At 52.5% G+C, this 27,036-nt stretch overlaps 14 protein-coding genes across 14 annotated transcripts; 6 read left to right on the top strand and 8 right to left on the bottom strand.

The window, feature by feature from the left end:
• Positions 1–1,315: 1,315 nt before the first annotated feature.
• On the bottom strand, positions 1,316–4,426 carry PHYSODRAFT_502069 (phosphatidylinositol 3-kinase; the record flags this gene model as incomplete). The annotated part of the gene is made up of 1 exon (XM_009528392.1): positions 1,316–4,426. The coding sequence occupies one exon, from the start codon at positions 4,424–4,426 to the stop codon at positions 1,316–1,318; it is 3,111 nt and encodes a 1,036-aa protein (XP_009526687.1).
• Positions 4,427–5,532: 1,106 nt separating this feature from the next.
• Positions 5,533–6,592, top strand: PHYSODRAFT_354597 (hypothetical protein). The gene is made up of 2 exons (XM_009528393.1): positions 5,533–5,964; positions 6,079–6,592. Exons 1-2 carry the CDS (start codon positions 5,581–5,583, stop codon positions 6,211–6,213), a joined length of 519 nt encoding a protein of 172 aa, XP_009526688.1. The 5' UTR covers positions 5,533–5,580; the 3' UTR covers positions 6,214–6,592.
• A 210-nt stretch (positions 6,593–6,802) lies between these two features.
• PHYSODRAFT_331569 (hypothetical protein) lies at positions 6,803–9,322 on the top strand (the record flags this gene model as incomplete). The annotated part of the gene is made up of 2 exons (XM_009528394.1): positions 6,803–6,859; positions 7,022–9,322. The coding sequence occupies 2 exons, from the start codon at positions 6,803–6,805 to the stop codon at positions 9,320–9,322; spliced, it is 2,358 nt and encodes a 785-aa protein (XP_009526689.1).
• A 561-nt stretch (positions 9,323–9,883) lies between these two features.
• On the top strand, positions 9,884–11,396 carry PHYSODRAFT_503290 (hypothetical protein; the record flags this gene model as incomplete). The annotated part of the gene is made up of 6 exons (XM_009528395.1): positions 9,884–9,979; positions 10,062–10,675; positions 10,740–10,830; positions 10,893–11,024; positions 11,096–11,259; positions 11,330–11,396. The coding sequence occupies 6 exons, from the start codon at positions 9,884–9,886 to the stop codon at positions 11,394–11,396; spliced, it is 1,164 nt and encodes a 387-aa protein (XP_009526690.1).
• Positions 11,397–14,196: 2,800 nt separating this feature from the next.
• On the bottom strand, positions 14,197–14,511 carry PHYSODRAFT_300633 (hypothetical protein; the record flags this gene model as incomplete). The annotated part of the gene is made up of 1 exon (XM_009528396.1): positions 14,197–14,511. The coding sequence occupies one exon, from the start codon at positions 14,509–14,511 to the stop codon at positions 14,197–14,199; it is 315 nt and encodes a 104-aa protein (XP_009526691.1).
• A 475-nt stretch (positions 14,512–14,986) lies between these two features.
• PHYSODRAFT_262495 (hypothetical protein) lies at positions 14,987–15,433 on the bottom strand (the record flags this gene model as incomplete). Its single annotated transcript, XM_009528397.1, has 1 exon — positions 14,987–15,433. One exon carries the CDS (start codon positions 15,431–15,433, stop codon positions 14,987–14,989), a length of 447 nt encoding a protein of 148 aa, XP_009526692.1.
• Positions 15,434–15,948: 515 nt separating this feature from the next.
• Positions 15,949–16,395, top strand: PHYSODRAFT_501516 (hypothetical protein; the record flags this gene model as incomplete). Its single annotated transcript, XM_009528398.1, has 1 exon — positions 15,949–16,395. One exon carries the CDS (start codon positions 15,949–15,951, stop codon positions 16,393–16,395), a length of 447 nt encoding a protein of 148 aa, XP_009526693.1.
• Positions 16,396–17,898: 1,503 nt separating this feature from the next.
• PHYSODRAFT_262481 (hypothetical protein) lies at positions 17,899–18,749 on the top strand (the record flags this gene model as incomplete). Its single annotated transcript, XM_009528399.1, has 3 exons — positions 17,899–17,979; positions 18,010–18,194; positions 18,232–18,749. Coding segments are annotated over 3 exons (784 nt in total), but the record flags the coding sequence as incomplete, so codon positions are not given.
• An 851-nt stretch (positions 18,750–19,600) lies between these two features.
• Positions 19,601–20,017, bottom strand: PHYSODRAFT_502203 (hypothetical protein; the record flags this gene model as incomplete). Its single annotated transcript, XM_009528400.1, has 1 exon — positions 19,601–20,017. A coding segment is annotated over one exon (417 nt), but the record flags the coding sequence as incomplete, so codon positions are not given.
• Positions 20,018–20,287: 270 nt separating this feature from the next.
• PHYSODRAFT_262413 (hypothetical protein) lies at positions 20,288–20,752 on the bottom strand (the record flags this gene model as incomplete). Its single annotated transcript, XM_009528401.1, has 1 exon — positions 20,288–20,752. The coding sequence occupies one exon, from the start codon at positions 20,750–20,752 to the stop codon at positions 20,288–20,290; it is 465 nt and encodes a 154-aa protein (XP_009526696.1).
• Positions 20,753–21,390: 638 nt separating this feature from the next.
• PHYSODRAFT_500422 (hypothetical protein) lies at positions 21,391–21,837 on the top strand (the record flags this gene model as incomplete). The annotated part of the gene is made up of 1 exon (XM_009528402.1): positions 21,391–21,837. The coding sequence occupies one exon, from the start codon at positions 21,391–21,393 to the stop codon at positions 21,835–21,837; it is 447 nt and encodes a 148-aa protein (XP_009526697.1).
• A 2,674-nt stretch (positions 21,838–24,511) lies between these two features.
• PHYSODRAFT_501431 (hypothetical protein) lies at positions 24,512–24,910 on the bottom strand (the record flags this gene model as incomplete). Its single annotated transcript, XM_009528403.1, has 1 exon — positions 24,512–24,910. One exon carries the CDS (start codon positions 24,908–24,910, stop codon positions 24,512–24,514), a length of 399 nt encoding a protein of 132 aa, XP_009526698.1.
• Positions 24,911–25,163: 253 nt separating this feature from the next.
• Positions 25,164–25,595, bottom strand: PHYSODRAFT_331577 (hypothetical protein; the record flags this gene model as incomplete). The annotated part of the gene is made up of 1 exon (XM_009528404.1): positions 25,164–25,595. The coding sequence occupies one exon, from the start codon at positions 25,593–25,595 to the stop codon at positions 25,164–25,166; it is 432 nt and encodes a 143-aa protein (XP_009526699.1).
• Positions 25,596–25,862: 267 nt separating this feature from the next.
• On the bottom strand, positions 25,863–26,375 carry PHYSODRAFT_331578 (hypothetical protein; the record flags this gene model as incomplete). Its single annotated transcript, XM_009528405.1, has 1 exon — positions 25,863–26,375. One exon carries the CDS (start codon positions 26,373–26,375, stop codon positions 25,863–25,865), a length of 513 nt encoding a protein of 170 aa, XP_009526700.1.
• Positions 26,376–27,036: the final 661 nt, after the last annotated feature.

Here is a 27,036-nt window from a genome sequence, read left to right on the forward strand (position 1 = left end):
GCTATCTACAAGATGTTGTATACGCTCTTACCAGCAACATATTGAGTTGTCACCATTGGCATTTTGCCAATCTGGAAGTTTGCAGCCAAACACTTAATCGTGGTGGCTACGCGTGAACTGGAAGATTTTATTCCGGTGCTGGTGGCTTTCTCTGTGGATTTCTTTAGCACACTGTTCATCTCAGTCTGTATGTCCACCTCAAGATCCGCCATTCTCAATCTATCGTTCATTGCAGTGGACTTCGCTCAATCCCTGATCCAGTTCCGCGCCATGAAGGCGAACGGAATGGAATTGCTGACGCTCCTTAACGTACGCCAACAAAGAAAAGAGAATGGGCTTGAGATTACTGATCTTCTAACGATACTCTTTGACGCGGTCCGAAACTCAGCTTCACTCCCGCCTAAATCGCTGGAAAACGTTCGAATGTGGGCGTGTCTTCCCTATTCACTGACGAGTGAAGGGCTCGGTCGCCTTCATGCTCTTGATACAGCCGACATATACGCCCAAAAGGAGAAAGGGCGTCAAGCAGTGAGCTTCCGTCGTCCCCGCTATCGACCAGCACGCACTGTCCCGGTTGCACCGTCTCCAGCAACCATTTCAGAGGCCATTAACGACCACGCAAGCATCGGTCACACCGCTAACCAGAAGAAGACCGTGGTTCAAGGTGTTCAACTTCTCTTTCATTCCGAATATGTGGTTCTAGTCCAGTACATTGAGTGCATGGTACCGCTCATGTACTTGGCATTCAAGTGCACACTACAGAACCTTCCGAACGTTGTATTCTATCCGGGTGGTGCTGGGAATTGGGATGCCACCTCATGCTAACATTTTTGTGCTTCAAGTTAATCTTTTGCTTTTTATCAACAAGTTTATGCAGCGCAAGTTTGCTCTCTCCCCGTTGTATCAGCTAGCGTATGTGCTGGAGACGGAGGTTTACGCGGGACAACCTCTTCTTATCGGCTTGATCCTGCAGTATGAGCTGGAACATTTCGGTGGGTATCCTTGCCCCTCCTTCTCTGCTGCAGGTGCCGACCTTACTCTTCGTTTCCAATGGCTCGAAGCAAATAAATAACGAGCAATCGCTATTGAAATGACCGCCGACATTGGACCTTCAGCGTCAACCTGAACGAATCCAGTGCTAACTGTATGTGTGTTTACAGTAACAAGAAGCCAAGCTCGTGTGGTCAATAAAAAAATATGTATGCCACCACAAACTCACCACATCCCACAACACGATGCGTACAACCCCCTATCATAGCATTCTACCTCCTCCATCACACTCCTCTGTACGCTTGGGCCTACTGGCTCCGTGCGCTCACCGTTGAGGTCCACCCCCCCACATGTACTTGTAGATGGACGAAGCACCACTAGTGAGGGAGCTTGCGACGGTTGAGACGGTAGCTTCGACTGCCTCCACCCCGATCTTGACAGACGAACCCACAGAAGTCATGCCCTTCGACACTGTCTTCTCGTTTGAATGCGCGTGAACAAAGTCGCTGAGCTTCATACCGATGCGCTCGTTTAACTTGCCTTCCATCCGCAGCATCAGCGCAGTCGCAGCCTCGTCGTCGGACTGACCAGGCAGGAATCGCTCGATCACAAAGGCTTCGAGGTCGCTCTGCGTGTAGTTAACGCCGAAATCCGTGATCTCTGGAAGTGCCTTCACCACCAGCGTCAGCATAATCATGAACAGACTCACGTGCCGCCTCAAGCAGTTGAACGCAATTACACAGAGCTGCTTGAACTGCTCGAACTGCTGCGTCTGCGTGCCTCCGAGTGCCTCAATCATGTAGTGATCAAGCCGCATCGGAGGCTGCAGCGGCTTCGGGTCCTTGCCAAGGATGAAGCCGTAGTCGATGTGGAACAAAATGCCGTCCTTCGTCAGCATCACATTGTCAGCGTGACGATCACCAACGCCCAGCAGGAATGTGATCACGGTGTAAGCTGCTAGACTCTCCCGGAACGACGAGGAGATGTCGCTGAGGGTGCGGTGCCCGTTGTAGTGGTGCAGGAAGTTCATAATTGTGCCATGGTCGCGGATGATCGAGTAGAGTGTGTGAGCGTTCTCCACAATCTCGATGAGTCCGTCGAAGCTGCTCGTCGGGAGCACGCGGTAGGTCACCAACGGAATGTCGAGTCGAGTTTCTTGCTTCAAGATCAGATACATGACGTTGATGATGTTCTGAACGATCGAGTCTTTCCGAAGGTCATCCCGCTTGTACATGAGGCGGTAGTGGGGCAGCTTGTGCGTCCGCCGGCTCCACGTATTCCGTTGAGATTCAGCAGTACCATCAGCAGAGTCTTCGCCCTCTTCAGCGCGATCGACGCCCGTGCACGTGATGATCATGGGCGCCTCCGCGCTTCGCTTCACTTCAATCTTCTTGTAGTTGATACCACTTATCTTAACCTGCGGATCCACCGGCAGACGCAGAAGAGGCCATTCCTGCTCCCCGTTTGCAACCGCTTGAATAGATCCACCTGACTTCCTCTCGCCCGTAGATGCACCAAGAGACGACTTCTTGATCGACGCTTGCAAGATGCGTCGTACATCTTCAACAGGAATGCGCGGCGGGATCTTCCACATCAAGTCCACCAATTCTTGGCCTCGAAGAAGCTGCTCTGCGACATCGTCATTGGCAAACTTCCTCGACTCGACCATACGCCCACCCGATGACTTGTCCTTAAACTGCGCGAGCGTGAGTAGTAGTCGCTGCTTCATACCGTCAAATTTTCGTCGACAGCTTGGGTCCTCAGCCATGACCGTAAGACCCCAGTATAAATCATAGCAGAAGCGGATGCCACATTGCGCTTGTCGGATCAATGACTCCCCCAGCTTGCTTCCAGCAGCATTAGTCTCCACACTCAGACTGTGCAACAGCACCTGCAAGTAGCTCCACCATTCGTTCTCCGTCGCAGTCTTCAGCAGCGCGTCAACCGCCATTGCGCGCAGTCGATTGTTGCAAATGGTTTCATCCGCCAAGATCTCCAGGGCATCGACACTACCAATTTGCGGTTTGCACAGCCGCGAACACATGGTCAGCATGCATTTATGCTTGCGTTCTTGCTGCAGCAACTCCATCACCTCGTCGACAAGCTGCGAGTTTTTCTCCCGCCGTCTCCGCGCCGCCTGGGGGCTTTCAATGTCGCTTGCAGTCATGTCCACACCGAGATACTCTGCTTCGTTCTCTTCCGAAAAGTCGACGGCCTTGACGAGCTGCAGCAGCCACTTGGTATGTCCACCCAGGAACTTGCGGTTGATAATCAGCATCTTCTTCTCTCGCTCGGACAGTCGGTGGGTAGGCAGGTAGTACTGGATCTGCCGGAACATCGACAGACACATGATGGTCGCGCGGTGCCATTTGCGACACACTTGGCCCAGCGTCCGCAGTTCTTGCAGGTCGAACTCGCACAACTCGAACACCTTGACCGTGTTGTAGTGATGCCCTCGCTGCTGCAGCGCACACGCGCAGTCGTCACACACGCGCTGCATCACGCTGCCATCGGGTACGGGCATCGACCTGTGGGAGCTCGGCGCCGTCAACGCCCCACTGCTCGACAGCGACGACGAGGCACTGCCCGACCTGGATCGATTCGGCGTGAACTTGCTGATGACGTTGTTCTCCTGCAGCCTCTGTACGTCCTTCAAGAACTTCTCCTGCTGCTCCTCGGGCGTGAGTCTCAAGGACACGGAGTCCGAGAACGACTGCGAGTGTCTAACTCCACTGGAATCCGCCCCCGCGGACGCGTTCGGACTCGAGTACGACGTCAAGTACCAGCTGATGTTGCCAATGAGGTCGCTAGCATTGGTCGTCAGCGAGTTGTACGCCGGGGAGACCGGAGTGGCTTCATAGTCCCCCGGAATGACCACCCGCTGGCTCGAACACGCCGAGCAGAAGATGCGGCCGCACGCGCGGCAGTGGTGCTTGCGCACCAGCAGCGAGAAGACCGTGTGGCACTTGAAGCAGGCGAAGACCGCGTCGTCCTGCACCCAGGAGGACAGTCTGCGGGGCTGCACGAAGCGGTACATGTCCTGGCCGAGCTGTCCGTCGTCGCCGTTGGCCCAGTCCTCGTCCTCCGTGCTGCTGTCCATGTGGATGGAGGAGCTGCCGCCTCCTCTTGCCTCCTCCTCGCTCTCCTCCAGGATGTCCTCGCTGCCCTCGTAGACCGAGTCCAGCATGCCGCTGCCGTACGCGGGGGGTCCGGTGTCCTCCGACTCGAGGAAGGTGGACGGTGTCCCAGGCGGAGGCGGCGGGAAGCGTCTCACTACCTGCTGCTGCTGCGCCACGCGCCCATTGGGCGCTGGAGGCTTGCGCCGCCGTCGTTGTTGCTGCTGCTGGTGGTGGTGGAAGGTGCTGCGCGCCTCGAGGATCTGCGAGAAGGACAAGTCCACGGCCGCGGCGTCGCGCGAGGGGTCCTGGCTGTACATGGCGCGCCGTGTGCGGGGCAGTAGGCGACGCAATCAATGCGGAGCTTGAAGAGGGGAGAGGCAGATAAGAGGCTGGGATGGCGGACCCGTTACGCTCAGAGCGACGGATTTAGGGCTCCAAGTGCACGTGTGCAGGTGACCGCCGAGGAGACCACCTCTGAGTTGGTTGAGTTGAGCGTTTGGGTGTTGTTGAGCTTTTCTTCGCCAACCCGGGGAAAACGGTATTTGGTTGAAGAGGGTCTAATTTCTTTTGGCCAATCGGAGGTGAGGAATGAGAAAGTGGGAGTTTGAGGGGAGTTTGTGACTTTTACAGATTTGCTCAGGAGCACTGTCGGCAGACAGATCGAGTCAAAGTGGAGGGCGCTGCTGTCTGAATGAGGAAGGGACAATCAGGTGCCTTGTAGCTAGCCTAGCTGTTGTGTGAAGCCGCGCGATATGAGCGCACACCAGGATCACTGGTTGGAACGGTCGAGGATACATTGGGCTTGAAGCCATGCAAGTTTTTGGCGAACCTCGTTACGATAGACTTGCTTGGTACTGAACGCAGCTCTCAGTCTATGGTTCCGACACGGCACCAAATCCGTCAAGACAGCATGTTTGTTATGGACCGAAAGTGCAGCGTTACAACATCGTTCACTCTAGCACAAGAGTATCCACTATTACTCAGTGTTCCATAACGTACCAAAGCTTCTCCATGTCCTTTTAACATCATTCATGGCGCTACATGCATGTACCGCTGCAATTCCGGAGTGCCGACGTTGTTGCAACTTGCAACTTGCAAGAAAACCTTGAGGCAGATTTTGCTCGATGTGTATGGTCGGAAGAAATCCAGTGCCACTGCTCGGCTTTCGGGCGAATCACGGGCGGCCAGCGTGTCAGCGCGGCGGTTGGCTACAAAACGGGCGGACGGGCGATTGGCCGAAAAGCCTGATTTATCGGGCGACCATCACTCCTGGAGAAGGATCTTTTTGACCAATGCGATGACTTCAACATCGGCGCGAGCCAGCGGTGATTGGCTGAAAAGGTCCGTGGAAACCCATTTCCCTCCGACCAGCTTGGGGCCGTGCGAGGGGGAGGAATCCGCCTATGGTCACTTTCGAAAGAAGCCCGAGGCGAGCAGCCACCGTTAGCAGCAGTAAGAGAAGCAAGCAAGCATGGACAAGGTGCTCGAGTACAAGGAGAAGATCTCGGCCAAGCTCGAGCGCTACGAGAAGATCGTGGAGCTGGAGAAGCAGACGGGCGTGGACAAGTTCTACATCTTCTGCGTGGGCGCGCTGCTGGCGGGCATCCTGCTGTTCGTGGTGGGCGGCGAGGAGCTCGTGGTGGGCCTCGTGGGCTTCATCTACCCGGCCTACATGTCGTTCAAGGCCATCAACACGCCCGGCACGGGCGACGACACCCAGTGGCTCACCTACTGGGTCGTCTACGCCTTCTTCAACCTCACCGAGTCCATCACGGACCTCGTGCTCTCGTGGATCCCCTTCTACTTCTTCTTTAAGATTGCCTTCCTGGTCTGGAGCTACCACCCGAGCACCCAGGTACGGCGATGCTTGCAACTTCCCCTTCATCGCCTCCCAGTTGATGATAACTGGCGAGGTGTTTGCAACGGAACACCATGGATCTAACGGTATTTTGTTATTTCTATCTATCAGGGTTCTACTATCATCTACAACTCGCTGATCAAGCCGTACGTGGCCCCCCACGTGGGCCAGATCGACGCGGCGCTCAAGCGCGGCGAGGACGCTGCCAAGAAGGTGGCCGACAAGATCCAGGAGAAGACCCAGTAAGCCGGCGGCGTTGCCGATTGGTGGTGGTGGCGGTGCTTTGAAGTGAAGATCCCAGTCGGTCTAGCCGCAAGCTTCCCAATGGATGACGACAGAGCCCCCTCCCAGCTAGTAGTGACGTGGCAAGTGCTCGCCCTGCTCCATCTGGCAGCAGCGGACAGGTCAGCAGCCTGATCTATCGCGTCTGCTCCGCCGCCGGAGCGGCGAGCACCCCGCGAGCAAGGTCTTTGTATTTTCCGTGACCGGATAATCCATTTCGTACATGGCGAAGAATACACCATTCTACTCTGTGCACGGCCTCGCACCACCGCAACGCAATGCAGACCCATCCTCGGCATCGCATGCAGCCTAAATATCACACGGTCCCAGCTGGACAAAAGATCGGGTCGTCACAAATGAGTTTTTACGTGTCAACGTAATTACGCCGTCACGACCGTCAATAGGCTGAAAAGATGCTTCTCAATTTCATCGAATCAACACTAAGTATTACGTCAAACCTGCGTCGATTGGCCAAAAGGCGGGATGGATCCGCTCTGCGTTTTTACCCAACCCGCTCACAGTTGAAATCCTCGTGACCAAGTGAGTGGAGGCGATGGCGGTCAGCAAGCCGTTGCCTGCGAAGGAGAGCGCGCTCTTCCGCTCCATCGTGGTGCGTACCTCCTCCTTTATACGCTTCTCCATGTTCCCCTTCTTCTTCGCTCTCCATCCATACCCCATTCGCCCTCCACCACCCCCTACAAGCTCGGGAAAGTGGACAATACCTTGAACCATATTCACTAATATTTAATTATTTATTTACTATCCGCCTTAGAAAAACTATGAGATCAAGCAGTACAAGAAGGGCCTGAAGGCGGCCGACACGATCCTCAAGAAGTACCCGGAGCACGGCGAGACGCTGGCCATGAAGGGCCTGACGCTCAACTGCATGGGCCGCAAGGAGGAGGCGTACGAGTTCGTCAAGAGCGGCCTGCGCCACGACCTGCGCAGCCACGTGTGCTGGCACGTCTTCGGCCTGCTCTACCGCTCGGACCGCAACTACCCGGAGGCCATCAAGTGCTACCGCAACGCCATCCGCATCGACCCGGAGAACCTGCAGATCCTGCGCGACCTGTACTTGCTGCAGGTGCAGATGCGCGACCTCAAGGGCTTCGCGGAGACGCGTCGCACCATGCTCACGCTCAAGCCCAACAACCGCAACAACTGGATCGGCTTCGCCATCGCGCACCACCTCGTGGGCAACTACCAGATGGCCATCGACATTATCGAGAAGTACTTCAGCACGCTGGACGGCGAGCCGGTCGCCAACTACGAGGACAGCGAGATCCACCTGTACCAGAACCAGCTGCTGGAGGAGGCGGGCGACATTGAGAAGGCGCTGAAGCACCTGGAGGACACCAAGTCACAGATCACCGACACGCTCTACTGGCGCCAGAAGAAGGGACAGTTTCTGCTGCAGCTCGAGCGGTACGACGAGGCCCGCGCGGTCTTCGAGGAGCTGCTGGAGATCAACTTCGACAACTACGAGTTCCAGCGTGGCATGCAGTGCGCCATCTTGAAGCGTACGGACCTGTTCGTGTCCAAGCCGACTCAGCAGAAGAAGACGCCGCTGCCGTCCGAGGTGCTGGACTTCACGAAGGAGAAGAACGGCGCTGAGCAGGAGAAGGCCCTAGCCGAGTTCTACGCGGAGAAGAAGGAGACGATCGGCGCCAAGTCGCTGGTGTCGCTGCGTTTCCCGCTGGACTTCACGCGCGGAGCGGAGTTTAAGAAGCACGCCGACGTGTATATCAAGAGACAGCTGAACAAGAATGTGCCGGTGCTGGGATCGGACCTGAAGCCACTGTACGCCAGCAAGGACAAGGTCAAGGTGATTGAGGAGCTCATCCTTGGATACCTGAAGACTCTGGAGGCCAAGAAGCCTCTCGATGCTGGCGACAATTCTATTGCGGCGAACTCGACGGAGAAGGTGCTGCTGTGGACGAACTACTTGGCGGCGCAGCACTACGACCGTCTGGGCAACCACACCAAGGCTATGGAATACATCGAGAAGTGCATCAAGCAGGAGCCTACTCTGCTGGACTTTTTCCAGCGTAAGGCGCGCATCTTGAAGCACATGGGTGACCTGAACAAGGCTGCCGACGTGATGGTCGAGGGCCGTAAGCTGGACCTTGCCGATCGCTACATCAACAGCAAGACCACGGAGTACCTGCTGCACGCGGACCGCGTGGAGGAGGCCGATGCGACTATTGCTCTCTTCACCCGCCACGAGGGCGACCCGCAGCAGAACCTGTTTGACATGCAGTGCATGTGGTACGAGATCGAGTGCGGCAAGAGCCAGCTGCGCCAGAAGAAGTACGGCCTTGCGCTCAAGCGCTTCTTCGCCGTGGAGAAACACTTCAACGACTTCGTGGAGGACCAGTTCGACTTCCACACGTACTGCATCCGCAAGATGACGCTGCGCGCGTACGTTCAGATGCTGCGTCTGTGTGATGAGATCTACAGCCGCCCGTTCTTCGTGGGAGCTGCTCACGGCGCCATCGCTTGTTACGAGGCTCTGGCCGACAAGGAGGAGCTGAAGGCGCAGGAGGAGGCCAAGATCGCCGCTGCCGCCGCGAACATGTCCGCTGCCGAGAAGAAGAAGGCGAAGCGCGCTCTGGCCAAGGCTCGCAAGGCTGAGTTCAAGAGGAAAGAGGAGGAGGAGCTCAACGCCAAACTGCACAAGGAGGTCGAGGAGAAGGAGCGCGAGGCCACCAAGAACGGCAAGGCCAAGGCGAACCCGGGCCCCACGCGCCCGAAGGACGACGATCCGTTCGGCGAGAAGCTGGCGGAGAAGCCCGCTCTCGAAGAGGCGTGGCGCTTCGTGGCCATCCTGCAGCGCTACTCTCCGGAGGACGTCAAGACGCACGTGGCTGCGTTCGACATCGCTCTGCGCAAGAAGAAGTTCCTGCTGTGCTTGCAGGCTCTGCTGAAGGCTCAGAAGCTGGAGAACGTGTCGGCGGAGGCCAAGAAGGAGCTGAGCTCGCGCCGCGCAGTTTTCCTGGAGCAGGTGAAGCAAGTCACAAACCCCGTCGTGCTCAAGGTCATCAACGAGAAGAAGGCCGAGCTGACGAATTAGAGAGTGGAGGGGGCGAAAGAAACGGTAGTGCAGTGTGGGCGGGCGGTCGTGCAGCAGCTCGAGTCGATTGGGCGCGAGTATTAGAGACGAGGTAGAGACAGGAGATGCAGCGTCCGTCGACAGTCAATAGAGCGGCATCCTGCGTGCTGCCAGCGCCTGCCACAATGATAAGCCATGTCATGTGTCGTTCCCAGTCCCCATCGTTGCCACTCATTCCGCCCCGTCTATTGGCGCGCAAACGGAGACTTGTCAACTAGAACCACCACCTCGAAAGATGTGGCGCTGTCCTTCGGCTCGCGTGCTTCGGAGCCAGCTGTCCCTGTCCGTGTGTGGGTTCTCGAGTGCCGCTACTGGGGGTGATGGCCCCCTGAAGCTTTATGTGATCGCTGGGGAGGCGTCAGGCGACGCGATCGGCGCCAAAGCCATTCGCGCTCTGCTGCGCCACCAACCACCACAGTCGCTGGAGTTCCGCGGAATCGGAGGGTGCGTCACTATTGCAGGGGTTTTGAGTGGATGCTGGCAGATGCTGACGAAGGGATCTTTGGTTCTTGCAGGCCTCAGATGTGTAAGGCTGGAGGTTTTGAGTCGCTCTTCCCGATGCAGGAGCTGTCGCTCATGGGGCTTGTGGAAGTGGTGCCATATCTTTGGCGCTTTCGGGTATGGTTGGGCAATTGAGCAATGACTACTGAGGGGATACAAGGACGCTGTTGCTGAACATTTTTGTGTGTTAATGGAACAGCGGCGGATTCAAGATACTTTGCGAGATATTGAAGCTTACCAGCCGGAGTTGGTGCTTACGATCGACTCAAAGGGGTTTACGTTTCGAGTGCTGAAGGCGTTGCAAGCGAGTGAGCAGCAGAGTGGTGGCAAACGCATTAAGAAGGCACACTACGTGGCACCGTCGGTCTGGGCGTACAAGCACCGAGGCAAACGTGACTTCACGGAGCTTCAGCAGCTTTTGGATGCCATGTTCACCATCTTGCCCTTCGAAGAGGACATCTTCCGTGCGGGTGAGAGCAGTCAGAGATTGGAGAGTGGTGAAGAAGGCGCGACGCAATCGTGGTGTCATTTTGTGGGCCATCCTGCTGTCGAAGACTTCCTGGAAGCTCATGGAGCCTTCGATCGAATTCCTGACTACGAAGGCGCCTCCGCGGAGACAGACGCCCGGCAACTTGAAATTGGAGCAGACGCTCTTCTAGACTTGTCAAAGTTGGACATGAGCAATTTGCTCGAGCGTGGTCAGTTTTTCCACGCTTTGGCGGCGAGGGGACGTGAACCGAACTCCAGAGCCCAAGCCAGAAAAGAGTTTGGCGTCCCCGATGATGCGTTTGTGATCTGCGCCCTTGTTGGGAGGTAAACCTGCTTTTATCTTCGTGTCCGAGCGCAACGATCCTAACGGTTTTTCCCCCCTGTGTAGCCGAGCAAATGAAGTGAAAAAGTCGGCGCGGTTGGTACTTAATGCCATCGCTGAATTTAAGCAAACAAATGCCTCGATGCGGGAGAAGAATGTAAGTTCTGCTCAGTCTGCTTGTTCTGTTTTGCAAGAATGCTAACCTGTCCTGTGTCATAGATCCGTGTCGTGTTCCCAACTATTGCTGCAGTGGAGGATCAAGTGAATGCCTACATCTCCGTGGCATTTCCTGAAGTAAAGTGCCAGGTGCTTACTGATCTCGATGCAGCAGCACGATTTCGATTGTTTCAGGTGACTGAGATTCTTTGGTCTGGTGAATTGATGTTGCATTGGTAACACGCTTCTGCCTCGTTCATTTGTAGGGGTCTGATCTAGCGTTGGCCGTGTCGGGGACGATTGTGCTTGAAACTACGTTAGCGAACTTGCCGACCGTGGTGATTTACTGCGCCAACAAAGTGACGGAGTGGATCGCCCAGCGATTGGCTGCTGTGCGATTCGTATCCGTCCCCAATCTGCTGCTCGGAAGGTACGTTAGTGCCATCTTACTTAGCATTCATTCTCCAGAATCTAAAGTCACTTACCGCCTGTATGTGTAGATCTCTGCTGCCCGAGTTGCTTTTTAGTGAGTGTACTGCTTCGAATATTGCCAGCGCACTCGGGTAAGCCTTATCATTGACTCGTGTTTTGCTGCCACAGCAAAATTGTACACTAAAACGTAACTTTGTTTGGGTCGTAGTGCGCTCCATACACAGTCGCACGATCCAATCGACGCGCTACATCTGGCGATGGCTGTTGGCACGTTAACCAAATGGCGAGAAAAAAACGACAAGCTTGCTCCTGGAGCTAAACCCGCAGGTCTGAAGCCGATTCGAGCTAGTGACCTGGTCTCCAAGCACATCCTCAACGTTCTGAAGATTTGAATTGAATAAAAACAACGTTCTTCCTAGCCATTCGAGCTTTATTTGAATTCCTCTAACACCTACAGATCACCGCCCCGAGCACGAAGCCAACGGTGAACGAGTCTAGCCGCCGTTGCGGTCTTGGCGTAGTTTTTGAAACTGCCAGTACAACAATGAAATCGGGTAAATGCAACTCTCGATTGCATGTGTGCAGCGTGTGAAGGCATTAATGACTATTTTGTGTAAAAGTATCTTGTTTATCAGATTGTGCCATGGACCCACTCGAAACGAAGACTGAAATCCGCGCCTGCGGAAGCAAACATGTAGACAACAACGATCAGAACCATTTTCCGGGGGGTCTCATGCGACTACGTACCAAAGTGCTTCAGCTCGTATTGCAAAACACTTAGGATCAGACCAAACAGGATTGCTTGCACAGGATGAAACTCCGTTTCAAGCACGAACGCCAGCTGCTGTATTGGTGAAAATACGAACTTGCGTCGTACAAATGCTGCGAAAGACAAAACAAACCGACCTCCAGCAGTGAAAACAGCGATACGTTTGTCACTCATGTCCTATCCCAGTTGCCGCCACCACCAGGATAATACACAACATTCGGTAGATGCTCGAGAATCGACTTGTACACCAAGAAATGATCGGAACGATGCACTCAACGTACTGGACAAGCACCACGTATTTGGAATGGGATAGGAGCCGCACACCTTGAGAAACAATTTCTTTCGATCGATCTGCGTTGGCCAGGAAGGAATTACTCCGACCTGATTGAAGCTTGGTTGATGCTATTTTGCTCGGTGCAATTACAGCCTTTCGATGTCGCGAAAGACGCCGTAGCGAGGTCACCTGAAGATGTTCGTCTTTGTGGCTATACACACCCAGTTTTTCAAGAGCCTGCAGCCTTTCGAGCGCTCCTGCAGTGAGCGGGTACGGTAAACACGCCCAGTCTCACGTTCTCGAGCGAGTTCGGAGGGAAGAAAGCAGAATCTTGTGTCGACTCAAGAACAATCGTCAACAGATTGGTCGAGTCAGAAAAGGGATACTTTTTGCGGAGATGAGGTTGGGAATTTCGATGCTGGCCCACGAGCAGCAGCAGCGCTCGACTATTAGCACTTTAGACCGAAGCTCCAGCAACGATTGAGCCGTGCTTACTGCGACGAATAGGATCATCAACGAAAGGGACTTTGACGTCGACATACACACCGAAATCAAGAGCGAGGATAATTTAAATCCACACACAGCGCCACCTGCATCAGCATGATGTCCTCCAGTTCACGTGTGGCTTTCACCAAGAAATGTTTCGCCGCGAACTTCCAAATTGGTAGAATGAAAACTGCGATTTCTCGATTCGCCTCCGGAATATGCTCGTACAGGACTTTGTAGACCGGGTTCAGGGTGTTAAGCGTCATAAATGCCAAGAAAAAGCGGTTGTATCTGTCGAAGTCAGTCTTCAACGGGGAGTTCTGTGCAAAAAGAGCTGAGCCCAGGACCAACCGAATCATGATTGCGTTGTAAATTCCGGCGTGAGTTGCAGCATGAACGGCACTGGGAAGCCAATCTTGACTGAAGCTAGCAGACAAGCCCCCAAAAATGCGATGCTAAGTCCGACTGCGATAGCCACTCTCTTCACCATCGTGAACTGGAGGTCTGGGATCAGACAGATCATTTGAGAGTTTACTACAAAGCCCAAAACGAGATGAATCACGAAAAGACGAAGCCAGAAATCCCAGTTGGCCCTCCACCCTTCCGACGGCGATTGCAGCGGCAAACACTCGAGTAGCACAGCAATTGTTGATGCTGGAATCGGAGAAAAGACGCAGATGGCGACAGCCCTCCGGAACGATGTCGTTTTGCGATAGTAGTCGAGACTCTCGAGGCGCTCAATGAAGTAGGTGCTTTGGCTTTCGATCTGGATGTCGTTCCACACTTCCACAAGGCGTCTCGAAACGCGTGGTGGTGGTGAGCGTCGTTTACGCGATATCGTCGTTGCCGAAGAGCTTGCAGGTTGAGCTAACACCTCAATCTCGGACATTGTGCAATACGGCGAGTTTTGAGTAATGGTGAGCAAGCGCTCAGAAGTCAAGGAAACGGATTGGCAGACTGAGTCCAGTTTTATAAAAAGTGTTGTTCATATCACCGTAGGTAATAAGATTACTTGCACAACACTCTGTTTAATAAGTAAGCAGTACTACTTCGCATGACACCTGTAACCGCGTGTATATTTGTTATCAAGCAAGTCCAGGACCTCAATGGACATCATTGATGTCCATTGAGATCCTGGAATTGATGTCACGTCATGCATGTTTGCCAAATACGCGCTCCGCGCCGTCCTCCTCCTTCCCTTTTAAATACGCTCGCTTGAATCAATTCTAAAAGTGACGTCCAAGCTGTATGGCGATATGCAACCGACAAGTCCAATGAAAATATTCTCGTAGGTGTATGTCCACAAACTGGTTTGATGCTATTCCGGAGCTATGAAAAGAACCGCGTACTCGTAGGTATGCTTTTCTTCATAGACGACAAGTTGAGCTTTATTTGAACTCGAAAGCTTAAGTAGGATGCCCTAAGTATTTTGCGTAAGAAATCACCGTGAAGGACTCGATGCTCACTCCTTCGGGCGTTGCCTCCGACTCCATTTGGAAGAACCCCGTCGTTTCCAGTGGTGGCGAGACGAAAACGGGGATGCTGCAGCTTCCGTCGAGATAAAAGACACAAACTGCAGTCGATGGCAGGTGCTCCCACACGACTCGACTGGCAGGGCCCCAGCCCTTGCTCTTGTAGAAGGAGGTGCACACGGAAGTAGGAGCCTCGAACATGAGCGGAATCTGCGGAAGCGTCACAATTCCTGCCTTCGCGATTGCCATGCGTACACTTTGGTTCTTCAGGGCTTGAAACAATTCTAGAAGTGATGACCAAGCTGTGAGAATCGGTAAGCTCAATGAAAACCCTCCCGTACGGTAGTGAATCTAACCACGTTAAAAGGGTGAGGGGTTTGACACACGGTGATGACATCACCTACAATAACTCGGACGATATACTCGATATCTTGTTCAAAAAAAACACACACACACAAACAAACAGAAATAAGTAGGGGAATTATTCCTTGCAGGAATGAGCACAAGAGAAAACCGAAAACAAGGGATGATTTTCATGTGGGGGGGGTTAGTATAAAAAACGACACAAATCTTCCCAGCCCAAGGAATGACCCTCCGGAGGCTTATTCCTTGAAGGAATGAGCTCATGAAGAAATTATTAACTGAAACCCCCTATTATTGGCATGGATTGGTTTTCATGTTAGATGTTTTATGTTCTCGAGGGCCTTGTCATGTTGACCCCATCCTAGTTGTGCGGCAACGGTTCATGCCAGTTTGCCGAGATGTCTCCCGACTGCGATCCAGTGCCCGAGAAGTTGGCAGACGTCGACCCGTTAATCACATCGCTGCGCTCGTGATAGTCATTGAGGTTAAAGTAGCATTCGCTGACGACGCCACGCAACGGATCCATCGAGGTCCCCACTGCCATGAGCGACCTGATGGCGACCCCCGCGGAGCTGCTCGTGAGCACCGACGTGCCGGAGGCTTGTCCGATGGGCGACGCGAACACGATTTTGCCCTTGCAGTCGTCGTCCGAGTAGAACCAGATGCTCACCGCCCCGGGAACAACGCGCCAATTCACTCGTTCCGAGTTGGCCCAAGCGCTGCAGTGCGAGAACGTCGTACACACTCGTGTTGCAGCGTCGTACCACAGGTCCACGCCATTGACGGTTCGAACTCCAGCGACTGCCATTTCTTAAATAGCAAGATGGAAAGTGAAGGACGCCAAAGCAAAGCCGAGAAGCTCCACACGCATGAATTTTACTGGTAATCGGTGTTTGTGGGTGGTGTTCTTGTTTCACTTCTAAATATTTCATCCTTGTTGAGGGAAAATGAAAGGGTGCCATAAGCGCGGAGACTGCAGGATGGTAAATTCGCTCACCTAGAATGAGCGACTCGAGCGGAAGTGGAACACCATCCAGATTTAACTTCACCTCCAAAACCGAGAAAGCAGGGGTTCACTCAGGCGTGATGTCGGATGGATGAAATTTGTAGAATAGCGGTAATGTTGCCAATGCATCGTAACTGGATGGGATTAAGGTTCCATGTCAGTGAGCCAGACCAAAACTAAATTATCTTCGGCCTTTCGGGCAGACACAGTTCGAAACCGTGGATTGCACCATGTCTGTGAAAAACACTGTGTAAATTTTCTCGGCCTTTTGGTCATTTCCCGTTTTGTGCCCAAGAAGACCAACCAACCGATCTGTGATGGCGCTAACGAAGCTGACTGTCGATTTTGTTCCGAAGGACTCCGTGGCCTACAGTACGAGCGAGAGCACGTACCTGTGCATGACGCTGACTGCTTGCTCTACTTGGAAACCAGCGAATTCGGTCTCTTGGCAGAACCTGCCAGTGAGCAAGTTCGTGATGTTTTATACGACAGACACCTGCCGCACCGCAGGCAAGTTCTACTACATCTCGGAAGTTGGACAGGTGAACGGCACCCACAGCTTTCGGAGCCCGCAAGCGATTCGGTCGTTTATGATCGGGGAAAACGACTACGGACGTCGACCATCGTTCATCCGCAATGCCTGCAACTATGCCATGGAGCGCGTTTTTACCACGGACGATGAGAACAACTCAATGTCCAGTAATGAGATCACGTGGATCACTGGAGGTTTGTCCACAAACTGGTCCGATCCTGTTCCGACATAGCAAAAGAGATGGAACCTTCGTAAGTTTTGTTAGACGATAAAACTGGTAAAACTACGCAATCTTATGTTGCTATTCTCTCTGGTTGCTAGTGCAAAATGCAATCAAGGTATTATTTCTAAATTTTCTTCAGGACCCACGAAGCTTCAAGCCCAAATAATTATTTAGTGAGATTCACTTGAATTAGTATGTGTACTTTGTAGTCGCGTTCAGCAGCTCGGCTGATATTCATTGCGCGCCATATGCGAAGAACTCCAGCGCGCACGAGTCGCTCTTGAAAACTCATCACTTTCACTTTGGTTTTCTCTTTCAAGCTCCAACCTGACGCTGGCGAAATATCGAGGCCAATCATGCGGATGACGTTAGTGAATCCCAAGCCGTGGGCATGCGTGGAATAGCACAAGACGAGCTCTGTCTACCATTACACTTCGGACCGATAGGGCTGTGCGAATGGTTCGCTCGAGGTCACGAAGGCACGATCGATCAGCTACGATGATGGTCGAGAAGGTATCGCTTACATATGATCGGTCATCGTTCTCCTACACCAGCGCCTGTCCCAAGACCCCCCCCCCTCCGGCGGCAAAGAGGAGACGGAAGTTGCTGCAAATGAGCATGGTGGTGCTGGTATTGCCTGGGGTGTTGATGATGAGTCAGCCGATATCGCAGGACTATCATCAAACTGGAACGACGTTATTCCCGACGAATAGGATACTTCGGTAGTATTTTCCACGAACTCAACACGACGGATGAAAAACAGACCACCCGGAGTATTATGTTTTCCATTGTTTTTTAAAGGGTTTCTATTGATGTTTCCAAAGTAGAGTTGAGATTTAAGAAATGATTATACAACAAAACAGCAAACTTCGGATTGATCCCTTTATGGAAAAAAAAACTTCGATTCAGATAGTTTCGCTTGTGTTTCTACACTCAACGATATTTCGGCAATAGTGAAGATTGAGTTGAGCACCGCATAAGCATGGCATTTCGAATCTACTGCATAATCACCCTCGTTTCTGTATCAACTGCGTAATTATCCTGCTGCACAATCATCGAGTGGTACGGTTCAATCACACATGTACGATACGCGGCTGGGAACTTCGTTTAATCTAAAACAATATACGCTCCTAAGCGCTCTCAAGTAATCCGTGCATACCCGTTAACCTTGTAAACATCTGAGGCCAGCTGTGTTTTATGTAGTGTCGTGGGTAGCCCAGCGCTCTGAGTACGGCTCTAAGCAACTGCTCATTTTGAAATATCTTCTTCAGACTCCACCCAACTCGATAATGCAGATTTTTGCTCCCCTCTTCGCTCTTGCCGGCCTTATCGCCACCGTCAAAGGTGCATGCAGCGGACCCAACACTCGTATCCATCCTCCAGCGGATGCCATCGTCGTCGACGCCACGGGTGCATATAGCGGTAGCGACCGCACCGTAGCGGTAGTGTGGCCAAGCTTCCGAACACGACGGCGGAACACCCTCTCTTCGTATTTCTGGTGTGTACGAAGAGCAAGTGATCATCCCGAAACTCAACGGCTCACTGGTCGTGCAAGGCTACACGAGTGACACCACGTCGTACGCAGCCAATGAGGTGACTATCACCCACGCCTTGGCCCAGTAGGACATCCCTCCAACGATCTACCAGCATCGCAACGAACTCACCACCACGCTGCGCCTCGGGACGGACAACGTCAAGGTCTACAACCTCAATGTTGCGAACATGGCAGGCAAGATCGAGAGAGGCGGGCAGGCGCTCGCCGTCTCAGTTGTCACCACCAACTCCGGAGTTTACGCATGTGCTATCATGTATTTTTATTTTCTTTGTTTTGTTCATTATTGTCAGATGGGTAATAATGCTAAAACTTTTATTTTATCAGGATACGCTGTATGCGAACAAGGGCGCCAATCTGTATGCCAAGTCGTACATCAGCGGTGCCATAGACTTCATCTTCGGCCAGGTCGCGAATGCGTGGTTCGAATCGTGCGACATCGTGGCTCTCGATGAGGGTCATTTCACCGCAAATGGCCGAAACTCCGATACCAACCCGTCGACGTTCGTCTTCAATAACGCGCGCGTGTCCGGCTTGGCTGCTCCTGGAACGGTTTACCTCGGTCGCCCATGGCAGCCTTACGCTCGGGTCATCTTTCAGAACAGTGAGCTCAGCGAGGTTATTAATCCTGCTGGCTGGGAGTTGTGGGAGGACAACAACACCGCAAACGTTTACTTCAGGGAGTGCAACAATAGCGGGGTTGGTGCCGCTACTGAAAAACGAGTGGATTTCAGCGGAATGTTGGCGAAGCCTGTGACGATCGCGGAGGTCCTTGGCGAGAAGTTCAAGAGTGAGTGGTGGGTTGACACCAGTGAGGCAGCAGATCCTATATATTGTCTGCGTCGTGACTGGGACCTCCTACATGTTTTTAAAACTGCAAACTTCCAAGTTGACCACCCGCAAGCGTGAGGTCAAGATGAACTTGTAGGAGGAAATATTGTGCTACGTACTTTGCACAAAAAATACGACTGTCTTTCCAGGAATTACCGTTCAACGCAAAATTTGCGCTATCTTACTGTATGAATCTTTACGAATATTTTGCAACATAGATCCAACATCTAGGGGGAGGGGTTGTTGCGATCAGAGCTTCAGAAACTGGGGTAAGTCGATGACGACGGCTGTCAATAGCAGGATTGCTCCCAAATGGCCGGTGCTGCTTGAAAATTGAGTGGCAAACCCTCAATTAGAAGACACTATGATTATGAACAACCCTGTTCGATAGCGTGTACGCCTTGGTTTGCAATCTGATTGCCGATTTATTTCTTTCGTTGAGGTCTATAATTCACGGTCGTGTGAGTCGTGAACGAGACTTTGTTTTTGTTGTTGTAGAGCTACCCCGCCTCCGACATCATTCGCTAAATTTTGAGAAATGGTACATCCCATGGAGCAAGAGACCACAGAAACCAATTGGTTGGGCGCTTTATCCGGTAGTCCAAGGCGTTGGCTAGTTTACTTTTAAAGCTAAAACATAGTGGGGGAGATAACCTCATCATACGTGGTGACTGTGTCCATTCGGGCATTATAATCACCGAATGCACATGTAAAGGGATGAAAGAAGAAGAAAACCAATATTCGCAGCTTTTATCGTCTGTTACTACGTGCTCATACGAAACTATCAGCTGAAACAAGGAGCAGTTCGACCCGTCCATAGTCTTCTTCGTCCTACGACACGTTTACCGTCACCGTGGTATCAGGGAGAGCATCGGACCAGTTCGCCGACAAACCTCCAGATCCCTCGGTGCTCCACGTGACCTCGTACATATCGCCGGAGTTTGAATCATTGCCCATTGTCGTTGCGCGTTCCTTGGCAGTGACGCAGGCAGGGAAGGCAATTGACGGTGGACGCGCGTAGCCGTTGTTCTCCCCAAGCATGAACGACCGAATGGCCTGAGAGCTCTTGAAGTTGTGGGTGCCGTTGACTGTCCCCACGTCCGAGATGTAGAAGAACTTGCCTCCGGTGCGGCACGTCTCGGTCTCATAGTACGTTGCGAACATGTTCGCTGGCAGGTTCTGCCAAGAGATCGACGTCGCGGGCTGCCAGGTAGCGCAGTTAGGCAGAGTCAAGCACAGGTACGTGACGCCAAGCGTCCTAGACAACGGAGACCCCTCCCCTCAAAGTCCACCGTCAGTTTGATCGACAACATCACAGGCCGACCAGCTACTCAGCCCGCGAAATGGGAAATGAACAACAGCCCGACAGTTATTATAATTATATTAGTCACAGACGCACGGATGATGCAAGGCGTGAATCAATTGTTTCGAAATAAAAGTTAGTGCTTCGAAGTATTCCAAATGATGAGATGTCCTTCCTATCTTCCGCGCAGACATCGAACTAGAACGTTGTGAACACTACGACTGCGCGTTGTCGGGAAGAGCGTCGTTCCAATTCGATGATAGGCCTCCCGATTCATCGTCCATCCCCCACACAATACGCGTGTCCGTGTCGTTCGCCGTGATGCCTCCCGCCTCTTTGCGCATTTTGGGGCAAGCGCTCATGTAGTCGATGGAATGCCCACGGTACGCGGGCGTCAGTTCTGAGAGCATCAGGGAGCGTATGGACGGCTTGTCTTTCTTGAACTTGTACTCGCCAGCGTAGCGCTTGCAGCTCGAGATGAAGTAGTAGCCATCGGTCTTGCAGTTCTCGTCCTCGAAGAAGTAGCAGGACAGGTCGCTCGAGATGTTCATCCACGACACAGCGCTCGTCCTGTGCCAGTACGAGCAGGTGCCGAACCCGGCGCACGTGAACGGCTTCGGATTCATCATCGTCAGCGACTGCTGGTCCACGAAAGTCACGCGCATGTACGGCCTCTGCATATTGTGAGCGTTGAGGTGGAAGTCTGAAAGAGAGCAAAAAGGAAAGTGGTGTGCTGTTGAGAAGAACGTGTGAGGCTTGGCTAGTGAGAGGTCCTACTAGCTGTGATTAGATCCTCCAGCATTCACTGATTTCAATATCTCATAGTACAGGTAAACCCAACGATGGCACCATGCGCAGGTTTCATTATAGTTTGAAGTATACAACGTACAACTGGAAGAATTGGGCTGGTAGTACATGTAAACTGCACTAACTCTGCTAGAACTTTCATCGTGCTTGAGAGAATCAAATAGTTCTGCAAGCAAGAATAATGCAGGTCACCTAGAATGAGCGGCTCGAGCGAAAGTGCCACGCCATCCAGATTTAAATTCAACTCGAAAACTGAGATCGCAGCGGTTCAGTCAGGAGTGACGTCGAATAGCCACTCGCGGCAATGTTGCCAATGCATACTAAACGGGTAGAACTAATAAGGATTCCGTGCCAGTGAGCCAGACCAAAACTCAAATTTTGAACAGTGGATTGCAAGACGGATCTCTCGGTTATGAATGGCACGCCTGTGAAAGAAACTGCGATAAGTTATAGACATCTTGGACATTTCCCATTTCTTGCGCAAGAAGACCGCCCGCCCATCCGACCTGTGATGGCGCTAACGAAGCTGACTGTCGATTTTGTTCCGAAGGACTCCGTGGCCTACAGTACGAGCGAGAGCACGTACCTGTGCATGACGCTGACTGCTTGCTCTACTTGGAAACCAGCGAATTCGGTCTCTTGGCAGAACCTGCCAGTGAGCAAGTTCGTGATGTTTTATACGACAGACACCTGCCGCACCGCAGGCAAGTTCTACTACATCTCGGAAGTTGGACAGGTGAACGGCACCCACAGCTTTCGGAGCCCGCAAGCGATTCGGTCGTTTATGATCGGGGAAAACGACTACGGACGTCGACCATCGTTCATCCGCAATGCCTGCAACTATGCCATGGAGCGCGTTTTTACCACGGACGATGAGAACAACTCAATGTCCAGTAATGAGATCACGTGGATCACTGGAGGTTTGTCCACAAACTGGTCCGATCCTGTTCCGACATAGCAAAAGAGATGGAACCTTCGTAAGTTTTGTTAGACGATAAAACTGGTAAAACTACGCAATCTTATGTTGCTATTCTCTCTGGTTGCTAGTGCAAAATGCAATCAAGGTATTATTTCTAAATTTTCTTCAGGACCCACAAAGCTTCAAAGCCCAAATAATTATTTAGTGAGATTCACTTGAATTAGTATGTGTACTTTGTAGTCGCGTTCAGCAGCTCGGCTGATATTCATTGCGCGCCATATGCGAAGAACTCCAGCGCGCACGAGTCGCTCTTGAAAACTCATCACTTTCACTTTGGTTTTCTCTTTCAAGCTCCAACCTGACGCTGGCGAAATGTCGAGGCCAATCGTGCGAATGACGTTAGTGAATCCTCGAGAAGGTATCGCTCACATATGATCGATCATCGTTCTCCTACACCAGCGCCTGTCCCAAGCCCCCCCCCCCCCCCCGGCGGCAAAGAGGAGACGGAAGTTGCTGCAAATGAGCGTGGTGGTGCTGGTATTGTCTGGGGTGGTCAGCCGATATCGGAAGGGAACGAAGTTATTCCCGACGAATAGGATACTTCGGTGTGCGGTACTTATATGAAGCGCTATGGATTTTAATTCTTGAAAGAAACGCTCCGGTGATGTACTTCTTGGAAGTATATACGCTTTTTATCTAAATGATTGGGTCTCCACTTAAGCAGTAAGATAAAAAGCCAAAATCAAAATCATTGCGGATAAACTCATAAAAATGTGTTGCAATACCATGACGATCCTGCGGAACCAAACAACTACCCAAAATATATTTCAGAAAATACCCGCAGGGTTTTCAATACGAGCGCGTAGCGAATTAACGCCCATTAGAGAGGCTTTTAGAAGAACCGTTTTTCGTGAAAAACCGTATCCAAAAAAGTGGGGCACCCAGTGTTGCCACCTACGTGTTTCCAGCACCCGTCAAACGGGAAAAGTGAGCTCTCATACCGTTCATCTTATTTGAAAATCACGTAATGCAAAACTCGAGAAGACAACGTACACGAGAGGCAAGTGCACGCACAGTAGGTCTTGGGGATCGTGAAAACACGCATGTCCTAAATGCATCGCATGTGCTTCACAAGTCATGCATGCAGATTGATACGGGGTTTCACGACTTCTTTTTTTTAATAATATCCCTAAAGCAGTTCCCTTTATTCAAATGCACGTAACAAAGACGTTCCCACTTGTGGTATTTGTGCGCTCCTTGGAACTGATAGGACAACCACCCAAGAAAGTTGACGGTCGACGTGCGTAGTCGTTGTTCTCCCTGTCGGCTCTCCGGCCACTACGCTGCTCAAACGCAGAGTCCAACTAGAGGGAGCAGGCACTTTGGCGAGAGTAGGAGCTAGGGCAGAGGCGTAGATAGAGACCGGCTTAGGGAAGGAGCGTTCTTAGACAGCCGACAACCTCGGACAGGTCTGTGGGCCTGCTCCTACGCCTATCAATCCGAACATGTAAACATGCAAGAACGAGGACCCTTCCTGTTTACGCTTGACGCGCTCCAGGTCCACCGTCCACTCGGTCGGGGCGTCACCGATAGACACCTAACCACGCCCCAGCCACTCTAGACGCTACATCAACCCATCTTGACTCACTCCGTAACTACTCGGGCCGTACCTCGCAATTGCTCGCACGCTCCGCCGACGTCCCACGCAGTATAGGGCCACCGCCGCAGAACAGAACGCTGAGAGACCTCTTGTGTTGTTGGGAAGGGCCGGCACTCCTGCCGCAGAGCCCCTCGCGTAGTAGATTAGCTGTTTAACTTAGACTCTTCTCGTCCAAATCGCAACTGGGAGGTGGAGCGGTCGGCCGCACGTTCCAGAGCTCCCCTGGCTAAGCCTATACTAAAACCTAGACTACTGCGCGATCTTCAAGGGGACCCTCACCCGTCGCGGCCTTCCATCAGCTCGTTTTGGATCCAATGTCGCCTCTCCTTGCCCCCATAGTCTTCTTCTGCTTCTCTCCGCCGTGTCCTCTCTCCACGGCGATCTTCCACGGCCGCCGTCGACACTTCCAGCAACTTCAATAGCGTCGGTGACTGCAGCATCTCCCGTCACCAGCCGCACCGCCCTTGTCACCGAACACCATGCTGTGCGCCACACCGTGTACACCACGGTCACACTGCTTGCAGGTATCGTCGAACTCGTGCTTCTCCCGACCCAAGAAGAGCGGGTTGCCTACATCCCCAAGCATGAACGACCGAATCTCCTGGGAGCTCTGGAAGTTGTGGGCGAGAGCAGGTTTCGGTCGCGTAATAGGTTGTGAACTGGTTCGCTGGCAGGTTCTGCCAAAGAGATCGACGTCGCTGGCTGCCAGGTAAGATGAGCAGGCTGGTAGCGTCACGCAATAGTAAGTGAGGCCACTCGTGCTAAACGTCGCAGACTTCTATCCAAACTCGACCGCCAATTTTATCGGCGCCATCACAGGACGACCAGCTATATATATAATACTCAGCCCGCAAAATGGGAACTCCCACAGGGCGCATCTTTCAAGACGAGCGATGGCGGAAAGGGATCAGGAATTATTATTTTTATCTTCTGCACTGGCGTGAAACTCGAACGTGGTGATCACTACGACTGGTGGCTTACATGTACCTTCCCATTCGTATATTGCAGCGAATGACTGACAGTCAGGTAGAAGAAATCTCCGTGTTGTCGAGATCATCTTCCACACCCATTCGCCGAGATGTTGTCCGCCTCTTTGCCGCTCGAACTCTTGGGGCAGGCGCTCACGTAGGTGATGGTAGGCTGGCGGAACACGGTCGACATTTTTCCGACCATCATGGAGCGCATGAACCGCTCCTTCTTCTTGTTGATCCTGATAAGTCCGGCAGCGTAGCCCTTGCGATCCGAGATGTAGTGGAAGTACACCTGGGAGACGCAGCTCGAGCTCTCATAAAAGTTGGCGTACTGGTTGCTCGAGAGGTTCCACCACGATATGTTGGCCGTCTTGTGCCAGTACGAGCAGTTGCCGAACTCCACGCAAGTCCACGGCTTTGGATTCATGATGGTCAGCGACTGCTTGTCCACGAAAGTCACGCGCAGGTAGGGCCTCGGCATCTTGCGAGTGTTGGGAGTGAGTGAGTGCTTCAAAGAGAGACAAAGGAAAAGTGGCGTGATGGTAGGAGAGAACTAGTGAGGCTTGGTTAAAATGAGGGCTACTCACAGCTGTGATTAAGATCCTCCACCGCCCACTCTATGTTATGACAGGTAAACCCGAGTACAACACAATGCACAAGAACATGTATCGACCATAGATTTAACGTCCCATTCATTTTCATGTTAACATGGCTGGATGTAATGTCATGGCGACTTATTCGTCCGATAGATCGTCGTACCAGTTTGACGACAGTCCGCTGTCGCCCCACTCCACTTCGTATGTAGTGTTGGCATCAATTGTGCGTTCATAGTGTGCAGGACACTTTTGCGTTGTCGACACAGGGCGGTGCGTGCACTTTTGGTTCTCGCCGATCATCATCGACTGGATGGACTGCGGGTTTTGAAACCTCTTGATGCTGGAAGTGAGGCCTGGCGTCGAAACGAAGACGAACTTGCCATCCGGCTGACACCGCTTCGACTCGAAGAACATGGCGAAGTGGTTGGAGGAGAGGTTGACCCACGAGATGGAGCGCGCAGGTTGCCAGAAGTCACAGTTCTTGGAATCCAGGCAGCGCCAAATGCCGGGGTCGTTGTACTTGAGGTTGTCCGCCTGGGGAAATACCACGCGTAGGAAAGAATCCACCATTGAATCAATATGACCACGGTGATAAGCGCGTTCAAGAGTGCAAAATGGAGAATGAAAGGCTGGAACCAAAGCTACACTTCGCTTGAATCCGTTCCTTACCATCGTAAATCAAGTCTCTAATAACAGAACCCGAGACCGCGCATGTCGTAGTCGTATCTTGAGTCTTCTTTGCATTTCACGGCGTCAGATTTATTTACTAATGGGCTAATTACTGTCGATTCAACTTGGAGACCAATCTACACTACTACCGACTCGCAACATTCTCTGTCACGGCGCGGAAACCGATGCGCCCGCACCGTCGTAGGCGTTTGAACCCGCAACGTCGTCGCTAGGAAGCGCATCATTCCAGTTAGACGACGGTCCGCTACCTGCTACCGATGTGATGGTGGCCCCCACGACGTACGCACTGACATCGCTGTCGGTCGATCCGAGCCCCGCGCGTTCTGCATCGGGGCACTTGGAATAGATGAAGTGCGGTCGACGAGTGGGGTCGCTGGATTCAGCGATCATCACCGACCGGATAGGCCTTGACTTCGGGAATGTGTAGGTCCCGTTAAGCGCGAACAGGGCCTTCTTGGTGTCGTCGACTTCGTAGCACGTAGTCGACTCATAGAAGCCCACGAACATCGTCTCCGGGATGTTGGACCACGCCGCTGTCTTCGTCTTCTCCCAGTAGTCGCACCCGTCAAAGGTCCAGCAGTTCCACGCCGACTTGAGCGTGAACTGCAGGCTCGAGGTGCTGAGGAAGGTGACGTTCAAAGCCACATGCACGGAGGACATTGGCGCTTGTCGCCACGAACGCAAAATTTGGAGTGCGGACGAGCTGCTGGGTCGCGCCGCATGGAGGTGGCTGTATGCACTTGCTTTTCCAACCACTGCCAACCGCATCTCAAGCGAGGTCGACGGAACGTATCGGAGGTTGTCTGCGCTTTGTTCGAACAGCGAAGTGCAGTTGAATCGTTTTCGCGATCGGAAAACAGAATGGAACCGTATTGTTCAAAGTGCCACTTCTATCCAATGGTCGAGTGGATGAGCTCCTAGTGCTTGCTGGACGAGCGAGCTACACTGTACATGCATCTTATTATAGGCGTTGCTTGCGTAGAGCTCATCAATGGTAAGCTGGGGGCGAGTTGGTGGCAACCACAGGGGCTGCATGTAGGCCGGTAAGTTCTATAAGTAATACCTTAGTTAGTAATAAAATGAGGATATTAACGTTTGAAAGGTCATTAACTATGACACAACTACTGAAAATTTCAACAAACACTCGATTTCCTCTCCCACTTTCCGTATGTGTTCTGCCGCGCTCAGGGGCCGGGACAACACAAACCATACACGACACTATGGAAGGAGAAAAGAAAGGCTGACTACGTGAGGCCTCCTTCGGCCTGAGCTGAAAAAAGCGAAAGCGTCTTCATCCCTCTTGGTATCATTACCACATCCT

The sequence above is a fragment of the Phytophthora sojae genome (assembly GCF_000149755.1).
Source record: "Phytophthora sojae unplaced genomic scaffold PHYSOscaffold_4, whole genome shotgun sequence".
NCBI lineage: Eukaryota > Oomycota > Peronosporomycetes > Peronosporales > Peronosporaceae > Phytophthora > Phytophthora sojae.